The 18,647-nt window shown below is 44.2% G+C and overlaps 1 protein-coding gene across 1 annotated transcript in view; it reads right to left on the reverse strand.

Moving 5' to 3' along the window:
• PTPRG (protein tyrosine phosphatase, receptor type G) overlaps positions 1-18,647 on the reverse strand; it is a 349,654-nt gene that overhangs the window by 94,881 nt on the left and 236,126 nt on the right. Inside the window, exons 7-8 of the mRNA XM_025199043.1 lie at positions 8,078-8,235; positions 1,719-1,911 (exon numbers count right to left, since the gene is read on the reverse strand). Of these exons, the coding sequence (XP_025054828.1) occupies positions 1,719-1,911; positions 8,078-8,235 (351 nt within the window). The remainder of the gene's footprint in view (positions 1-1,718; positions 1,912-8,077; positions 8,236-18,647) is intronic.

The raw sequence follows: 18,647 nt of genomic DNA on the forward strand, positions 1-18,647 counted from the left end.
TATATATATATATATATATATATATATATGTGTGTGTGTGTGTGTGTGTGTGTGTTATATACTTTTATAGACATATAAAATCTTTACTTTGGTTAGTCTAGAAGGTGCAAATGCACCCTGCCGTCTACTTGACTTCTGACTAAGTACGTTGCTAAATAAAACACACCCAGGGCATAGCTGAAGAAATAAATATTGACACAGGATGCTGATAAAAGACCGACTGAACATTTTTTCAAACCAGAACATCATATTGTAGCATCGAGTTTTCTGATTAATGCGATCTCCTCACCTCTGACTTAAATGCCTCATCTCAGAGCTGCCTTTCAGGTTCACACGTGTGTGTGCGTATGTGTGCATGTGTGTATATACTTATATGTACATATATACACTTAACTGTACGTGTGCGTGCGCGCATAAGGTGGGTGCGTGTGTGCGTGTATATATATATAAGAGTGTGTGTGTGTGTGTGTGTGTGGGCATGTATATATATAGTTATAGCTACAATGATACATTTAACTCTACATATGTGTGTGTGTATATCTATAGATCTATATATAAAGTGTGTGTGTATATAAAGCAATGTGTATGTATGCGTGTGTATAAAGTGTGTGTGTGTGTGTATAAAGTGTGTGTGCACGCACTCAGAGAATAATACCGCCCTCAGAGTCCTGCCTGCTCAGAGCCCTCCTGGGAGGCTGGGGCTGCAGAGCTCAGTTGTTTTGATGATTTGCGACCTTCACGAGCTACGCTGTCTGTGCTCACCCAGGTGAAAGTGCCAGCCTCAAAGTTAATCCACTTAATTGTTTCTTTCCAATAAATAGAGCCCTTCTTGTACTTCTGAGCAGGATCATTTAAGTGGCGATTGCTCCTTGAAGCTAAAGATTAATAAACATAGATCAGGCCTCCTACAAGATCTTCAAATCAACTGATCCACTAAAATAATAGAAAACAAACACCCAGATCTATTTCTGCTCTTGTTTTTACCTCCAGGTCTCTTTCAGGATTTCTGACGCACTCCTTACAGCCTGGAATACCCCCCGGACTGGTTGTGACGGTGAGGTTATTACCGTCTCTTTTCCCAAAGGACCCTCAAGCTCTGTGTCTAAGTCTCTGTTGGAAGAAAGCCCCAGAAACTACTTTGTGCAAGAAGGCACACGGCGCACGCCAGCAAGGAAGCTGAGAACAACCTGTCCACAAGGACAGTCTCTTCCAGCCTCCGTTACTGAGTTACTTCATGTTCTGAAGCAAATGAGTGCTTGCTACGACAAATCCAGATATTCTTGTCATCTGTATACTGGGCTGTTGGGTGTAGCCGTGCTGACCCAAGGACGCAGGCAGACACGGTTCTTTGCATAGATGCGATCTCTTTTATTAGACCGAGTAGTTGGAAAAAAGTTCTTAGCAAGATTTTGGGTGCCCATCTGTATAGGGACTCTCAATCCTCCCTCAAATCCTGCTAAACTCCTGCTCCCCTGGTATCTTGTGGCAAGGAGTTCCAGGGCCCAGCCGTGCATTGTGTGCAAAAGTCTAATTCAAGGACTCATAAATGTACGGCAATGCAAAGACAAAGCCCAAGCAGACACAACCCACCAGCCAATCTTAGTGTTTTTCTTTAGTGTATCCCTCATATTTCTACTAATGCTGAATTGAAAGGTCTTGGTAAATAGACACAAAAAAACCTTGTCCTTTGGCAAATTCAGTTTATAATCCTAATCTACCTTTGGAAGCCTCCGTGCCGAGTGGGTTTTCTAAGATGTCTGTCATGTCTTGGCTCCAAGCATCTTTCACAGCAGACTTAGACACCACCCTGCCGTTCAGACTTTGTTGTGGCCGGAAGTTATTCCTCAAATACTCCACGGATTTGACGTGGTCTTGCTGCTCCGTGGTAAATATGGAATAAAACGCCTCCAGCTGAACGCAGCGATCATGGCAGGGAAGAAAAAAGAACATTAATTAGAAAAACAATGTGGTGAAATCTGGGTGTCTGATAAGAATGTAAAATGGCAGGAAGCGTTGATGCCAAGGCTGATAAATCAAACAGGAAACCAGGCTGCCCACTGAAATGACTGCCAACAGCCTTATCTAGCCACGCTGTCTATCCTGCCAAGCAATAGAGAAAACACTTAAGAAACCCTTATGAGTCTGAAACGGGCATGAAAACATTTGTTCTTAGTTTTCTTGTCTTAAAGAATATGATGTGTGCAAATGGATACCCCGCCCCCACATTTTTGCTTCAATCGTTCTGCTTTTTAATATTCCCCCAAGAAGCAATCTGCGTTTGTGCTGTCTTTCGAAGGCAGCCCTTTATTCGGAGTTGTTTTGTAGACGGATCTCAAGGCCAGTATCATCCTCCCCCCACCTTTTTGGGGTTTTTTGTTTTTTTTTTTTTTACAAGTGGGGAAACATAAGCATCAAACGCCTTGCCCAAAATCAAGCAGCCAGGCAGGAGCAGAGCCAAGAATAGAGCCCAGGTGCCCCGAGTCCTGGCACATTTTCCTGGGCACGGGAACATGCTGTCTCTCCCCTCGACTTCATGACAAAGTGAGAAAACCTAAGCCATATTCCTTGTATTAATCTCATGTGTCATCATCATGCTAGGTACATTTTTTTTTATATTCTCTCCAGGAGAGGACATAGCTGCTGCATTCAGATCTGGGCTATTTTTAAAAGTAATGCCTTAACCTATAAGCTGTTGTTATGTGTCTCATATATTTTCTGTTAAGGCAAAAAAAACACATAATGTCTCAAAATTTCTTAGAGAAAAACTACTGGCACATTAAATGGAAAAGATTTTCAGTTAACTTGGTTGTTCTGCAGGTTGCTGGGGTCAGCGCAGAATTTACTAATAGCTTGTTATCTTCCAGTTCCAGAACTAGAATTAGGCAGATCATTGTAAGAAAGGCTGAGCTACACAGAGCAATACAAAAGAGCCAATCCTGTTCCCATTGAAGTCAATAGTATTGATTTCTGCGGGAGCAGGATGTGGCCCCAAGATTTAGAGAGAACTTGAATTGCTCTTATAGCTTAATGACAGACCACGATTGGAAAGCTAGAGACTTCTTCTTTTCATTAAGTGCATTTGCCCTAAGAGCTACAGAGAAGGATGTGACAGTTTCAAAACTAATGACCTGAAAAAAAAATATTGTCAACCACATCATAGCTCCAGTTGATAGCTGGGATTAAAAAAGAAAAAAAAAAAAAAAAAAGAAATCAAAGGCAAAGCTCGGCAGACCCATTGCTGAATCAGGGGCACCCAACTAAAATAATTTCATTTCCCTCCAGATCAGTAAAATTGAAACCCCCATTCTTCTGCTGCTGTCCAGCGCACTTGTTCTGCTGTGCTCTGGCAATACTCGCTATTAAACAGAAATCTGTAAAACTTCTCCTGACCCTCGGGGCTGGACAGAGTCAATTTTACACATTTCATTTCAATAGCAAGTGCTGCTGGAGTGCAGCGGTGTGCTGGGCCTGCTAATTTGAGACGACCATTAGAATTACAGCATGGGGAGCAGCCCAAAGCTGACCAGCGACCGTGTGGCAGGGATTTGTTAAATCCTGAGTCTGGCAATTTTGGATTAAGAAAGTGAAGAACTCTGCACCCAGGAGCAGACTAAACAATTAACACGTAGGCAGCCCTTTGTACAAAGGCTATCAGATCTCAACTCTTCTTGCAAACGGTTTCCCAACTCTCTGAATTCCTAGCCTGGCTTTACAGCTGGGGAGACTTATGCAAAGTGAGGTTGCGTGATCAATGGGAACGTGCAGCACACACTGAACGGTAGGATAGCACAGCTCAGACGGATCCATTCCTTTGTGGGAACACAGGAGACGGCCAATTAGTCCAATGCACACCACCGAGCTGCTCAGGAATACTTTGCTCTTTTGTTAAAATGCCGAATCCCCGAGACCACAACGGCTCGTGGAAATGCCTCATGTCTGGTGAAAGGTTCCCCGGGAAGGTTTCTCAGGTCCCGGCGGGAACTTCTGGTTGCAAGGAGGAGGGACAGGCAGCTCTCTCATTTTTCATGCACAATTTTGAAAGCTCTCCAAATGTGTTCCCTGCCTGGGTCAACAATTCAGCTTGTTTCTTCCCCCTGCTGCTTTAAGGGACAGGTATATTATTAACATATTCAAGCACCAACGGTGAGGAGGAAACAGGACAGCCCCCTGCTCAAGTCAGGCAAGGGGAGGATGCTGCAGTGCTCTCCATACAGGGCATGGGACCTATGTAGGCAGGAAAAATTAGATGCATTACAGGTTAGACCTCAGGAAGAAGCTCCTTGCTGTTGCATCAGGGCGGCAGTGGAACGAACTGCCCAAGAAAGGTGCAGCATCCTTCCTGGAGCTGCGAGAGGCTAGAGAAGCATTAGGTAGGGATGAGTTAGAAGTAGCCTTCTTGCTACCTTCCCCAAAAGGGACAAACTAAATAGGACACCTCGGTTTTCTTATGGAGGGAGGCAGGGAGAAACATTTGGTTTGGCTAATCCTTCTCAGGCCCGAGATCTGCAGGGACTGACGCACCTTACCAAATCTATGCACCAGCGGTTCCCAAACTCGGATTGTGCACCACCAATTGAAAATGATATAACCTTAAGTACCACCAGCAAATTTTTCAGTTCAACCTTAAGTACCACCAGCATGTTTTTGTCATAGAGAGTAATTATAATCAATGCATTAACGTGTACCACTGCCAGGCTGTCTGCGTAATGCTGCTGGTATGGGGACCGCAGATTGGGAACTGCTGCGCCGGAGATTTCCTGTTGAAGTCAATGCAGCTATGAGTAGCGCTGGAAGCTAAGCAGTTGTGTAACTCCACTCAAGAGCAGGGACTTAGGTACCAACTGCTCACTCTAAATTAAGCCTTTAAGCTTATATTTCCTTGATGGCAAATTGATTTTTTAAACTTGAGAGCTTTTAAAATATTTTCTTCTCCCAGGCTGCCTTGAGGAGGTGTAGCTGCATTTTTAACTGCTGCTCCTGCAATGACAATTTCAACTTTTCTTTTTTCTTTTTTTTGCATGCTGAAGAATGCATAAATCGTTTCAACTTCACTTTTATTTTAAAAATATTATCTACCACAAATTAGATATTAATTGATCTCAGAGAGCTGGAAGCAAAAGAAGAAGCTGTGTTCGTGCCATTCAAAAACAGTGAGAGATCTGGTTCAGAAGAAGGAATAAAGAACCAACAGGACACCACTGTTGGTAAGGGGAAACCTGTTTTAAAACCCGAAGTCATGTAATTATATACTATTAAAACCTGGATGAGCACAGTTTTCTGAGGGGTGGATATCTAAATGGCAATTAAAAAGCTGAATCCATTATAAATACAATAAGATACTCCGAGGTATGCATTATGAGAGATAATGTCATGCTTTGGGTCACTGAATGCACTTAGCCTCACAATGATTCTGCGGGGTGACACGGCGTGTCCTGTTTTGTTGGCTAATTATTGGGTGAGATGACAATGATGGAGCATTAAAGGCAAAAATGCAGAAGTCTCCACAAATGGACCACTTTTTGTACTGTCAATTTTACAGCCAGATCCATTGCACAACAGGAAGGATTTAATTGGAGTTGCAACAAGGCTTAAATAATATCACTTTCCCCTTGTGGGGGCACGGGCTGTTTCATACAGCTTGCGATAAAGGAAGTTAAACTATGGAAATGGATTCTGCTATACTGCTTCAATAAAAGGAACACATCATAATTACAGTATTGGCTGTGATGGCACCTACATCTGTAAGTATATGTCTACCGTGAGCTGCTGGGGGAAATAATCCTATTATTCTATGTTTCCTGGTATTGTATTATTGTAAGCCTGTCTACAAACACAGAAGCCATACTGCTGTGTCTTTGTATAGGTGAAGCAGCAAAATCCCACAGTATGCTGCTATACAGGTGCTTTCGCTGGTACAACTATTCTTCTCTGGGAAGAGCTGAGATAGCCTGGGATAAGGCAGCTATAATGATACCTGTCTGCACCATTTTAACTACAATGGTAGAAACTCACACCCCTGGTCAGAGCAGAACAAAAGTGAATAAGGACCAGAGCCCTGGGCTGTTTAGAAAAGGAACTGGCTGCTGACCTGCCTGTCATAGAAAATTAGGGTTGGACGGGGGTCATCTAGTCCAGTGCTTCTCAAACTATCTGATGTGGTGGACCGGCAATTTTTTTTCCAGCGGGCCAGGGACCGGTGCCCGGTTCAGCCGGTGGCAGCAACTGTGTGTAACAGCGCTACACAAATGTGCGACCGGCTGTTTCTTTCTCTTTCCTCACCTCGCACGACGGGACGTCACCTGGAGCGCTGGAACGTACGAACCGTGGCGCTACGACATATCAATGTTATGCTTCTGAAAATATATTTCTTTCTTTCCTGGCAACTCGCTGCGGACCGGCGACCGGTGGCTCGCGGACCGGACCACCACTTTGAGAAGCACTGATCTAGTCCACCCCCCGTCACTCCACAGGTATCACAAACTCCAAGGAGGTTAAAAGCCTCTTGCGGTTTATATGCACTTTGAAGCAACTCCCAAAAAAAAGGAGACATGATTTATTCATGCGGTTCATTCATACAGCCAACACCTTCCTAGGCTGGTAAGCCTGTCGCATCCAAGAGACCTGCCATCTCTTGCTTTCTACAAACCATCTGTTCAAAACCATGCACCGAGAAGAACTAATGAGAGCTCTTGAGGAATTAGAAGCAAGTCACCTCTCCTCCTCCTCCTCACTTCTGCTTCACTGCCCTCCTGAACTATTCATCCATTTGCTGCACCTCGTCATATCCCCAAGGCAGCGATTCTCAACCAGGGGCTGCAGCACCCCACGGTGCCTTGAGATCCTCAAGGTTAGCACGGTTAAGAGTGCAAATGTGATTCACAAGATCAATCCGTAGATTTCAAACAGGACATCAGAGCGTCGCAACCATTCTGGCCTGCCATGGGCTTTCCTCCTTCTTTCCTCTATGATCTTGCTGCACTTGAAAGATGAATGACAGCGGAGAGCTGGCATTTTCTGAGAGGTGCCCTAGGTAAAACGAGAGGGGCCTCAAGTCTAACGAGGTTGGGAACCACCGTCTTAGAGGTAAGCTCTTTGGTACAGGGCAGTCTTTTTACTGGGTGAACGATGCTGGCACTCCGTGGCTATGATGCTTGGCTAACTACACGCTACTGTAACTAAGAAGAAACCGCTAATTACTTGATGGCGTTTCACTGCATCTAATACATCCGACAGAAATATTGAGAGGCTTCAGTCATTCAGGAACAGCTTATTGCAAAAGTCTCTTTTCAACAGCTAAAGCAAAACGCCAGCAAATAAAAGGAAAGATTGATTTCAACAGAAAATCTATCTGTAAAACAATGGTTTTAAAACATCAACATGTATTTAATTGTTAAACACTGGACTAGATGGATCCTTTTTTTTTTATTCTCAATACAAATTCCAGGCACTGCCTCGATCTACAGTAAAAGCTGTGATGTGCTAATTTTAAAGATTTGTATATCAGTGCTGTAAGCACATAATGGCAGCTTCACCCTGTTTTAAAAAGTTAAAGATGGCGAAATGAAAGGAACCGCTTCTTTCCTAGTGTACTTAGCTCAAACTGAGGTTACTCATTTCCTTCCCAAAAAAACCTTCAATTTGAAAGAGTAAAAGAAGGATTCTCTGCAGATATTTACACCATGGCTTATTTTTATCTTACCCAAACAATACAGACTAAATCATTGGAAGGAAATTGGGTTTCCGTTGCATTGTTTCCTAAGGCTGATGGCTCCTGTTCAGAAACAATATTGAAAAAAATCTATATTTATATCTATATAGATATATCTATAGATATCTAAATATAGATATCTATATCTAGATAGATAGATAGATAGATAGATAAATATCTATATCTAACGATAGATAGATAGATAGATAGATAGATAGATAGATAGATAGATAGATAGATAAAATCACCAGTATTTCTTTCAGTCAGCAGAACTCTTTGGCTTTTGTTCTCCAAACGACAATGTCAGGTTTTCAGAACAGTGCCCCGAGGGCAAATCAAGCAAGAGCCTGTACGGCAGCATACACCTACCTGATGGTAAGAAATAGGAACAGGTCTGCGAAAAACTATCCACTCCACAATCTGACTACACGGAGGAGTTGTCAGAGAGCCTGTATAGCGGTAGTAACTTCCCAGCGATGCTGGCAGCAGGTCTCTCAGCACAAAGGGATCCAGAAAGGTCTCCTTCTCTGTTGGAAAAATTGACAAAGAAAAATGGACTTATTTTTACATGACTTTAAAACTGGTAGGACATGGACAGAGAACTTTCCATACAATCATGGCCACAGCCCTACCCTTCCTTAGCATGTAATCTCTGCAGTTTGGATGATCTGCGCTGCCTACGACATGGTGCCAGGAAGGGGCTCAATACTGCTTTATGCCTGGAAGCTATCTTGACCATGAAACTTCTACCATACAAGAAGCATCTTTCTTCCTCCCTCCTCCAGAAATATATACAGAGTTCATATGAGGGCTGGCCTGCCTTGTTTCTTGCCCAATCTCAGCAGATCTGATGGGCAAGCGGATTCCCCCATACCTAATGGTGAAGTTTCTCAAAGCCTAGTCCACCCTAAGGAGCCAAAGGACATGGGGGTGGGTTTACATAGAGATTTTAGGAGAAGTGAGAACCCCAAGAAGCAAGACCTAAGACTGCAGTATTCAGTTTTACTAAACCCCACAAAAGGTACTATAATCGGTATCCACGTGCAGCTTTCCTGTAACCACGCTTTTTTCCTGCGCTGCTAATGGAAAAGGCAAATATGTGATTATTTTAGGCATCTCAGATTCTGCTGCATAACCACAACAGGTGTGCAATGTCTCCGAAACCTACAGAGGTCCAAAATATTAATAAATCTATTAATGTCAAAATATGTATGTTAAAAGAACTGTCAGCTTTCCCTTCCCAGATGGTTTCCCCTCCCAGAGCAAACAGATAAGACAAAAAGCAAACCATGTTTTTGGCCTTTTAACCCATGCAAGTGTCATCCCTTTAGAATAAAAAAAATGTGGTCATTAAGCTTACGCTCTAGTTAAGCATACATTATTGGCCAAAATTTCAAAGAAGCCCTAATCAGACACTTAGAACCACTGTGGTACCTCTTTTTTTCCACAGCCAAATTTCAATGCAATTTAAGCTCTAATTCAATTTCCACTTGCTCATTTTTTTTTCATATGAAAATCTGGTCACGCAACATGCAGGTTCATTTTGAGCATCTGATTTTAAAATACAGCTCGTATATATATTTAAAGCAACAAGAAATCTTCAAAAAAAAAAAAAAAAAGGCAGTTTTCAAAAAGCATGCCTGATGGTGCTTATTGTGTTCATTAAATTGCTTGCATAAATATTTGCGCATGCAAATCAACAGTTATGAATCTTACAGTCCATTTGAACATATAAATACCTAATCTGCCTTCACAGCTAGTATCTGTACATGGAAGTTAGATGGAACATGTATGCATGTTTTAAATATCTAGCCACTAATATTCACCCACACTGGGATTTAAAAAAAATGAGTTGCAATTAACAATATGAATGTTTCACTCCTGTAGCCTTTTACTTGAATCCATGAGAAACATTAAAATGCTGGACAAATGCATGACATAAAACAACATACAAGTATGGCACATCCCTTTATCAAATGATGACAGAAGAATGAAGCTTATATTCTACTTTCAAGGATTTCTGTGCCATATGCTGACAATATTATATTTTAATAATTAATTGTTCATCAAAGGAAAAGATGAAGAACAGGGATGCTAAATTCAAAGTTATTCAAATTGCAAAAATGAATAATGCATGACTTTTATATTAAATACACACTGTATTAAGTAGTCTACATTTCATCCAACTCTGTCTTTCATTTTTAAACATTTTGAACTACAATATGAATAATCAACCAAGGGAAGCTTATTTAGACAAAGAAATACCTTATTGGAATGCAAACTGAAAGTATCCTACTATGATTAAATTTTGGTTATCAATTAGGCAGATTTTTTTAAGCATTTGGAAAGTCACAGTCAACTGGAAAAGAGAACATTTCCTGGGGAAAAAAAAAGTAGCTTTGCTAATACACAGTTACAGAAAGGCATGATGTATGCTGTCCAAATTTTCATTGCTACAAGCAGTTTTGTAACTTTTCATTAATAAATTCCAAAGATTAAAATTAAAATACGCATAATTGGATTATAATATGATCATTAATATAGAAGATAATCCGAAGATTAATTGCATTTTTTTGTTTTAAGAGCCTACTGTTTTTTTAAGAAGGCCAGTCACTTGCATCATTTGTGTCCAGATGCACAATAGTGGGTTTTACAACCTGCAATTATAAACATTTCTCAATCTGAATCCCTTAATTACATTGCAAGAACAGGATATTTATATTGAGGTCTCTAGGGCAAAGATGCTTAGCCTTTACAGTAACTCTTGTTGAGATATGCACAGTGATGCACACCGACATTCAGAGCGGTCACATCCAGAGTTGCTCTGGATAAGAGAGAAGTGCCCATCCCTATCTGCAGCTCTCCATCTCTCTACCATTTCTGAAGGTGCACTGAAAATATGGAGGTAACACTGTGCCCTTTTCCAATTGCAAAAGGGAAGTATTTTAAAAGCAGGTGCAGGGCAGAGAAGGCTGATGGCCCGGGCATACAAATGATTTCCCCTGCAGTGAAAGGGGGCTGAGCTGCCCCATTGCAGCTACCCTTGTGCGTGCTCTCACCCCACAGTAAGTGAGAGCTGCACTGCAGCAGCCTGGCCCTCAGTGAAAGAGGGTTAAGTGACCACAGTTTAGTTTCTGCCTCAGCTGCTTGGTCGCTAGGATGATGCACTGAGGTCCTGTATACACTTCAAGAAGCAAGGGAAGGGTACACAGAAGTAGGGCTGCACCACTGGACCTCTGAGATCTTCTGGTCCAGCCCCTTGCCCGAGGCATGATTTTCTCTATCCAAACCATCCCATACAAAACCTTTTAGCAAAACTATGCATGATCTGTCCAGTGGGGAAGAGAGCACTCCCAGTGGAAGATGCTGGCTGCGAGGCAAAGTCTGGGATGTGCAGGGGTACCAGTCCGCCCCAATAACCTGAGGATGCTCTGAAAAGGCAGCAAGCAGGATCACCCAGCAGCTGCTCCGAGACTCTCTGAGCTCACCCTTTTCACACACGTCCCGTACATTTGTGTATCCCAAGCACAGCCTTTTCTCCTGCACAGAAGAGAGCAGCAGAAGATAAATGAAGTCCGCTAGAGACCTTGACATACACCCTATTTTACATGGGAAGCGCTTAGATACTAAGGTGACAGGTACTAAAAAAAATGACAGACGGATAGATGCAGCCGCCTGCCCTGGCAAAGATTCTCCTCACACCCAGGAGATGCCGCATGAATCACCTCCATCCAAACTGCACGGACCTACGTGTTATCTCTAGATACTGCGCTGACAGACGCCCCTCCGGAGCCTCCTTTGCTACTCCTTGAGCTGGACTCCCCTATCCATACCAGTGGATGAGCATGCATATGAGCAGAGTAGCGGGCATCCAAAAAATGAACCCGAAGCACACAGACTATGGCTCCAGCGTGAGAAACCTGGGCTGGACTGAGAGAAAAATATTTGTTTGAGAAAGATGCTTTTCTTGATGCAACAGTTTCCAAGCAAATGTGACACTGCAGAGAAGAGCTGCAACCAGATACTACCCACTGAAATGCCACCATAATCGAATGCCATCAACATTATTAACAATTCGCAAATGGTGGTTCTTTGCTTAAGGCGCTGAACATGCAGAAAGGGCATGCACGCTAATATTTCCAAATGAAAAAGGGCTGTGTATCACGGATTCATTGTTAACAATTAAGAAAATGAATGTGACGTTCAGTTTTAACTCTGACGTTCGGAAGAACAGGACTAGCGTGGGCTGCTGGATACAGCTTTGCCTTCCTGCAAAGAACAGCGGCATCTCGTCCAGAGCCAAGCTGTAGGAGCTTCACAATGGGAGCTGGAATGAATGCACGCAAGTCGACTGCATGTTGCAAGCCTGAGAAAATATCTTTGAGTCCCCTTTTTTAATTCCCCTGGTACACCAGGAAGCATGCATTACCTTAGCCTCTAACTCCTTTCACAGTATCCTAGAAAATGAGGGTTGGAAGGGACCTCAGGAGGTCACTTCTAGCCCAATCCCTGCTCCAAGCAGGACCAGCCCCAACTACAGCATCCCAGACAAGGCTTGGTCTAGCCGGGTCTTCAGAGCCTCCAAGGCTTTTTCCACTGCATGTTGTTTGGGGAGGAAAAAACTTTTATATTGGATTCAATTAAGTGTGATAAATGCATGTAGGTCATAACCTGGATCAGTGCCTGAGGTGACAAAGGATGCATTTCTGCAGCCCTCATAGAGACTAATCTTGCAAAATTTTACAGATCTATCTGACAAGGAAAATGCCATTGAGTTTATACATTATCAGTCATTCTCTAGGGAAAGTGAATACATTCTTTGTTCAGGGCATTAAAAGTTCCCAGCTCTTTTGCAAGGACCCACTGGCCTCAGAGCTACCTCTCAAATCTGCACAACTGAATTTGAATACAGTTAGAGAGATGCTATAGCCAGCTGACTTACTCATATTACCTTTCTGTCTAGGAGATTTGAGCTGGTATATGGACTCTTTGCATACAGAATCTATCCACGCATCTATCCAGAATAGTTTCCCCAAAAGAGGACAGATCAGATATTAAATAGAGCAACAACAGCTCTTTACCAACAACTATGGTTAGTGTGAGCAGACACCAGGGGATTACGCCTTCTTAAGTACCCTCCATGCAGCACACTGACTCCAAAGGCTGCCTTGTTAAAAATAAATTTGGGCAAAATGCTCAATAAAGATAACACTGAATTCAAACTCGGTCACAGAGGAAATAAACAGGTTCTTGAGATATGCAGGTAAACAACACCAGACTCTCTGCAATCAAAACCCTTTTCAAATGTACCAGAAACTTGGATCAGAGATCACAAGACAACCTCTATATGCCAAGTACATTTATCTCTTGCAGCGAGTGCTCTGGGAGTTTCATCAGAGTCTTCCTGAAAGAACACAGGAACTTGGCTGGACTGCAAACAATATTTTAAGATGAGCTTCTTCCCCAAATTAAAGTATGTGGAATACCTGATCGACAAGAACCCTACCTAGATTGAGGTCTGAAAGTATTTGGTGTATTACGATGAAACTTGCAAAAATATTGGAAATCCTCCCAAAATTGTGAAACGATATTACTGCCACTTCCATAATGAGCCAATTCATTCCAATGCTTCTGCATCCAAATCTTCTAAAACCACCAACCTACACAAATCAGATGGACACTATGCTGCCAGCCCCTTGAGTCTGACCCACGCAGATGAAGCAGGTTGCACGGAACAGAAAAAGGGCAGACGGCTGGGGACGCACGAACAGGGAGCTGCAGCTTGAGGCACAAGCCTGGAGCCAGCTGCGCACCAATAAGAAACCCCTGAGAAACACTGGAGATGCACTGAAAGGTCAGCATCAGAAAGTGCAAGAAAAGTGCCCCTGATTCATACAAGGGTTTATTTGCCACCCCGGGGACAAGGTGCCACTGGCTTCTAGGGGCTGCATAAATTCACAGCTTCTATAAGTCAGGGTAGCTTGAGTGTTACTGGGTTACACTGGGCACGTCTACACATTCATTATTGCACCTTGGATACTGCACATTTAGTTTAGTACTTCCTTAATAAAGTACTAACTAAATGTGCAGTATCTAAAGTTACTGCGCAGTAGTGCCGACGCACAGTTATTTAGTGACGCTTACTGCGTATTAGCCTAGTAGCACCGTGCAGTGGGCTATTAGCACGATTTTTGATGTGACACGCTACTGCGCAGTGTTATTAGACTGATGTGCAGTAAGTGTCTCGTGTAGTTGTACCCACTGTGTCCCTGGTCTCATATACTGCCATGATTTCAAGACACATTACAAGCACTGCATGGAAAGTGCCCGTGGCTTTGTGGGGAAGGTTCGGTCCTTGCTCCTGCATCCAGAGTGACGACAGTTTTCAGAGAGCCCACACAGTGAGGCAAGAGGAGGTGGGAGCAAAAAAAGGGATGGGAAAACAGGGTGGAGTATTTCACAGGAATGCATTCACATGGCTCCAAGTTACTTAGAAACATGATGGGCAGGGCTGGCCCCGTGGTAAGTGATAGCCAGGCATCCTGGTTTTCCGATTTAAAAAAATCCCCAATTACTTCCTTAATAAAGTACTAACTAAATGTGCAGTATCTAAAGTTACTGCGCAGTAGTGCCGACGCACAGTTATTTAGTGACGCTTACTGCGTATTAGCCTAGTAGCACCGTGCAGTGGGCTATTAGCACGATTTTTGATGTGACACGCTACTGCGCAGTGTTATTAGACTGATGTGCAGTAAGTGTCTCGTGTAGTTGTACCCACTGTGTCCCTGGTCTCATATACTGCCATGATTTCAAGACACATTACAAGCACTGCATGGAAAGTGCCCGTGGCTTTGTGGGGAAGGTTCGGTCCTTGCTCCTGCATCCAGAGTGACGACAGTTTTCAGAGAGCCCACACAGTGAGGCAAGAGGAGGTGGGAGCAAAAAAAGGGATGGGAAAACAGGGTGGAGTATTTCACAGGAATGCATTCACATGGCTCCAAGTTACTTAGAAACATGATGGGCAGGGCTGGCCCCGTGGTAAGTGATAGCCAGGCATCCTGGTTTTCCGATTTAAAAAAATCCCCAATTTACAGTAAAAACAGTAACCCCAAACCTACATTTTTCCATGATTAAAATGAAACACCACTAATATATATCTCTATATTAGTGGTGTTTCATTTAAATCACAGAAAAATATGGATTTGGGGTTATTTATTTTTTAACTGAAAATTGGGGATTTTTTTTTTTTTTTAAACTCAGAAAAAACCAGGATCCCTGGTGACAGCTGGTCCCACTGCAAGACCTTGCTTTCAGTTGCTCATTTTTTGCCAAATCTGCATCTGTGGGCTGAAATTTTCCATGCCTGGTACCTGCCTGGGGTCCAATCCCTTCCTTCCCCCCCAACTCCACTCTTCCCATCGAAGTGTCAACCAAACCAGTTCAGACAGACTGAGCATGAGGGCAGGAAGAGGGGCATGATGTTTCACATGCGGGTTTTTGAGATCCTCTGATACCTCTGTGCTTTGAGATGGGAACTGGGACCAGCCAGGCAAGTGGAGTGGATGCCGAGAGGGGACTGGGAATCATTTTGGGACCCCGAAGTGGGAGATTAGGATTGGGTGAAACAAGGAGAGTGGGATTAGGAGGAAACAGCTATGGGATGGAGTCAGTGGTGAGCAAGAGACGGGTCTGGGGCAGGTCGGAGGAATGGCACTGATGGACTAAAGCTTGGTGGAAATGGCCAGAAGAGCCTGTGGGCTCTGCAGTTTACCCCTGGCATATTTGGGGAAGGAGTGCACAATCCCCAAATCCTGCCACTCTCTTGTGCTGTCAGCAACCCTGCCAAACCCACAGGCCAGGCGTCTCTCACTCCCCTGCAGCATAGACCCAAAAGCGCCGGCAACCTCAACCCTTAGTTTAGTACTTCCTTAATAAAGTACTAACTAAAACCTCACACTTCCAGTCATTTCAGTTGCAACCTTTGCACGGCTCTTTTAATGCTGCTTTTAGGCATATCTGTGCACGTAAAACCCAGCCCTGGGGCACCCCGTCAAGCCATTTTCGGAGAACGGAGCGACAGAAGGCAAGCGGGGGATTTCTAATGCTTGCTGGACTTATTCACTGAAATGACTCAGACCCTTGCGGTTATGCACGGAGCCGGCATACATAAGGTGTGAACTCATTACCTCCTCTCTCCTCCCTTTCCCGCTTCCTTCCCCCTCCTGTGGTCCTGGCCTGAGCCCGCGCGCTAGGGAGGCTCGTCTGGAGCCGCGAGGCTCCCTGCGGACCCGAGAACAGCCCAGAGAGCTGACAACACTTCCAGATTGCCCTTAGGAAAAGGTGATATTTCTCCATTCTTGGCTTCCCGTCCCATCACGACGACCTCCCGCTCTCCGAGCTCCACTGGGCACTTGCCTTGTTCAAAGCTGTATTTTAAGCATGACGTCCCTCAGCGGCCTTCCCCCTTCCCATCCTCCTCGCCACCTGCAGCTGCTCGGCTCGGGAGCAAACAGCTTGTCAGGCGGTGTTCTGGTTAAAGTTAAAAACAAAAGGGGAAACAAAACCTGTCACGGTGCTAATGGTGTTTTCTTGTTGTTATGCCTGGTGGTACGATAGATCCACAGGGTAAATCACACCGCCTGGATCGCTTCCGCCTTGGTGCTGATTTATTTTAGCAGGTTATTCGCTGACTTTTTGGCTATGACAACTGCAGTGATATGCACCCCCCGCCTCCCTTGAAGCTCATGAGGTCTTCTCTCTGTCTCTCTCCAACTGCCTCTGAAGTCTTGGTGGCCATTATCTCCCTTTTTTCTCTCCTTCCTTCCCCTCTTCTCTAGGGAACACCAGGGAAAGCCCCGAACCCATGTTTATTGCATCTTAGCATTAACGTCAGGTGCAAAAAGCAAGATATTGTTTAACCTCCCCCCTTAAATCAGCATGGGTACCAAGCCCCGCTCTCCCCTACACCTCTGCCCCCTCCCTGCCAGTCCAAGCAGACAAACACATAACACGTGCAAGTGATTCACTTTGTTTGTACAGGCGCTTTTGATCTCTCTCTACTTTGATTTTCAGTGTTTGGTTTTGACAAGGAAAGGAATAAAAAAGCAACTGCTTTCTGTGACATTAATAGAAGGGTTTTCTGAAGTGGTAATTTATTTGTTCCTTTACTGATACCGTTCTGCTGATCTGTGAAAATTCTTGGCACGAGAAGCAGGATGGAGTTGCAGAGCGCATCTAACCATCACTGTAAAAGATTTTAGCGGGGGTTGGAGTGATCCCCGCTGCTGTTCGCTCGGAGAACGGTTTGCTTCGAGAGCACTGCAAGCAAGGAGGACTGTGAGAAGAGTGTAAGTGTGCATATGCACATGCATGGGTGTGTTTGTGTGCAACAGAAACAGAGCACTCACTACCACCGGAAGACAGCGTAATTTCAGAGAAATGACACCGGGGAAGACTTGTTATTTTAATACTGGCTAGGCAGTTTGTATGAACAAGAAAAAAAAAACACCACCTCTGAGTGTCTTAAATGCAAAATGGTACAAAATGGAGCAAGTCAAAGATGCACCAGATGGGGGAAAAAAAGCAGTGCTGCATTGCACTGGAGAGTCCTCTGCCATGGGAGATCCATGTGAAAGCTTCAGCATCTCTTTAATGCAGATCTGCTGCAAAATACATATGGAAGTATCAGGGTCCCTAAGCGGACGCTTTCTGCCTACAAAAGAGGCTCACCTACAGCAGCCAGAAGGAGCGAGGGCCATGCAAGAGGACAGCCACCCCTGAAGCAATGGAGCAAAGGTGGGAGACCGCATGGCTCAGAGGACTGGGAACCATACAGCAACCAGGCCCCTGGTGATCTGAATGCAGCCCAGGTGCTAGTGACTACGGTGACTGATTTAACCGTGTTTAGTTCCTCTGCATGTGTTCACAGGGCAAAAACCACCTGCGCCACTGACACGGACCTTTGCCGTCAATAAAAAGCCAAGAAATGAAAGGGCTTCAAAAAGCCCCAAGAGGTCAGGAAGGAGAAAACGTTGGTTTACAAATACCACGCCGCTCATGCATGCCACATTTGTTCCATGAGTGAGAGCGCCTCAAGGCTACAGGTGCAGCACGCCCTCCAAAAGAAATCAGTGTGTTCACAGCTTCTGTAGGACACAGAGCGGTGAGGAGTGCCAACACCATGCCCCTGCCTGGTGGGAAGTGTGACGAGTCTCGAAGAAGCGGAAAAGCAAAAGCAATTTCACCAGGGGCAGGAAGAGCAGATGCTGGGATGTGGAATCAGCAGCAGCACGTGATGGGACCGCTATCCCAGGCAGGCAGAAGGGATGGCAACCTGAAAACACGGCTGTTTATCTGCAACCTGGTTTGGGGACTTGGCGCACTGCTGCTCCTCCTTCCAGCTACAAGGCTTAGTGCGGTTCTTCTTGCAGAATTAAGCTCAATATGACATTAAGATGCTAGGAAATTATGTCTGGAGATGAAGGAAATAAAATGAATTCTGAGCAGCAGCTAAACCCATATTGATTTTTATGTGTACATTTCTCTATCATCATTGCTAAGCCAGTGACACTGTGAAGGGCACAATTATTTATGTTCCACCAAATTAGTAAGTAATTCAAACCCCTGACAAAAATCTCAGGCAAAAATTGCTTCCACTTCCACGGAAAGTCTCTTTGACATTTAAAACGTTCACCTGCCCCTGGAAGGGCACTTAAACTGTACGAGGACTTTACAGGAAGAATGTATATCAGTAGTCTCAATATTACCCCTGCATTAGAACAAGGCTCCCAGTTATCTCACGTGGGTGAGGGCTGGCTGCGTACTCTGCTTTTGTACGAGGTTAGTACAGACGAATCCTGCTCCCTGCACTGGGATTTCTAGGGATTATCACAAGGCAAAGAAAGAATCCTGTAAATCATAGTCATAGTTTTGGTTTCCC

Source organism: Alligator sinensis, unplaced genomic scaffold (genome assembly GCF_000455745.1).
Source record: "Alligator sinensis unplaced genomic scaffold, ASM45574v1 scaffold469_1, whole genome shotgun sequence".
In the NCBI taxonomy this organism is placed as follows: Eukaryota; Metazoa; Chordata; order Crocodylia; family Alligatoridae; genus Alligator; species Alligator sinensis.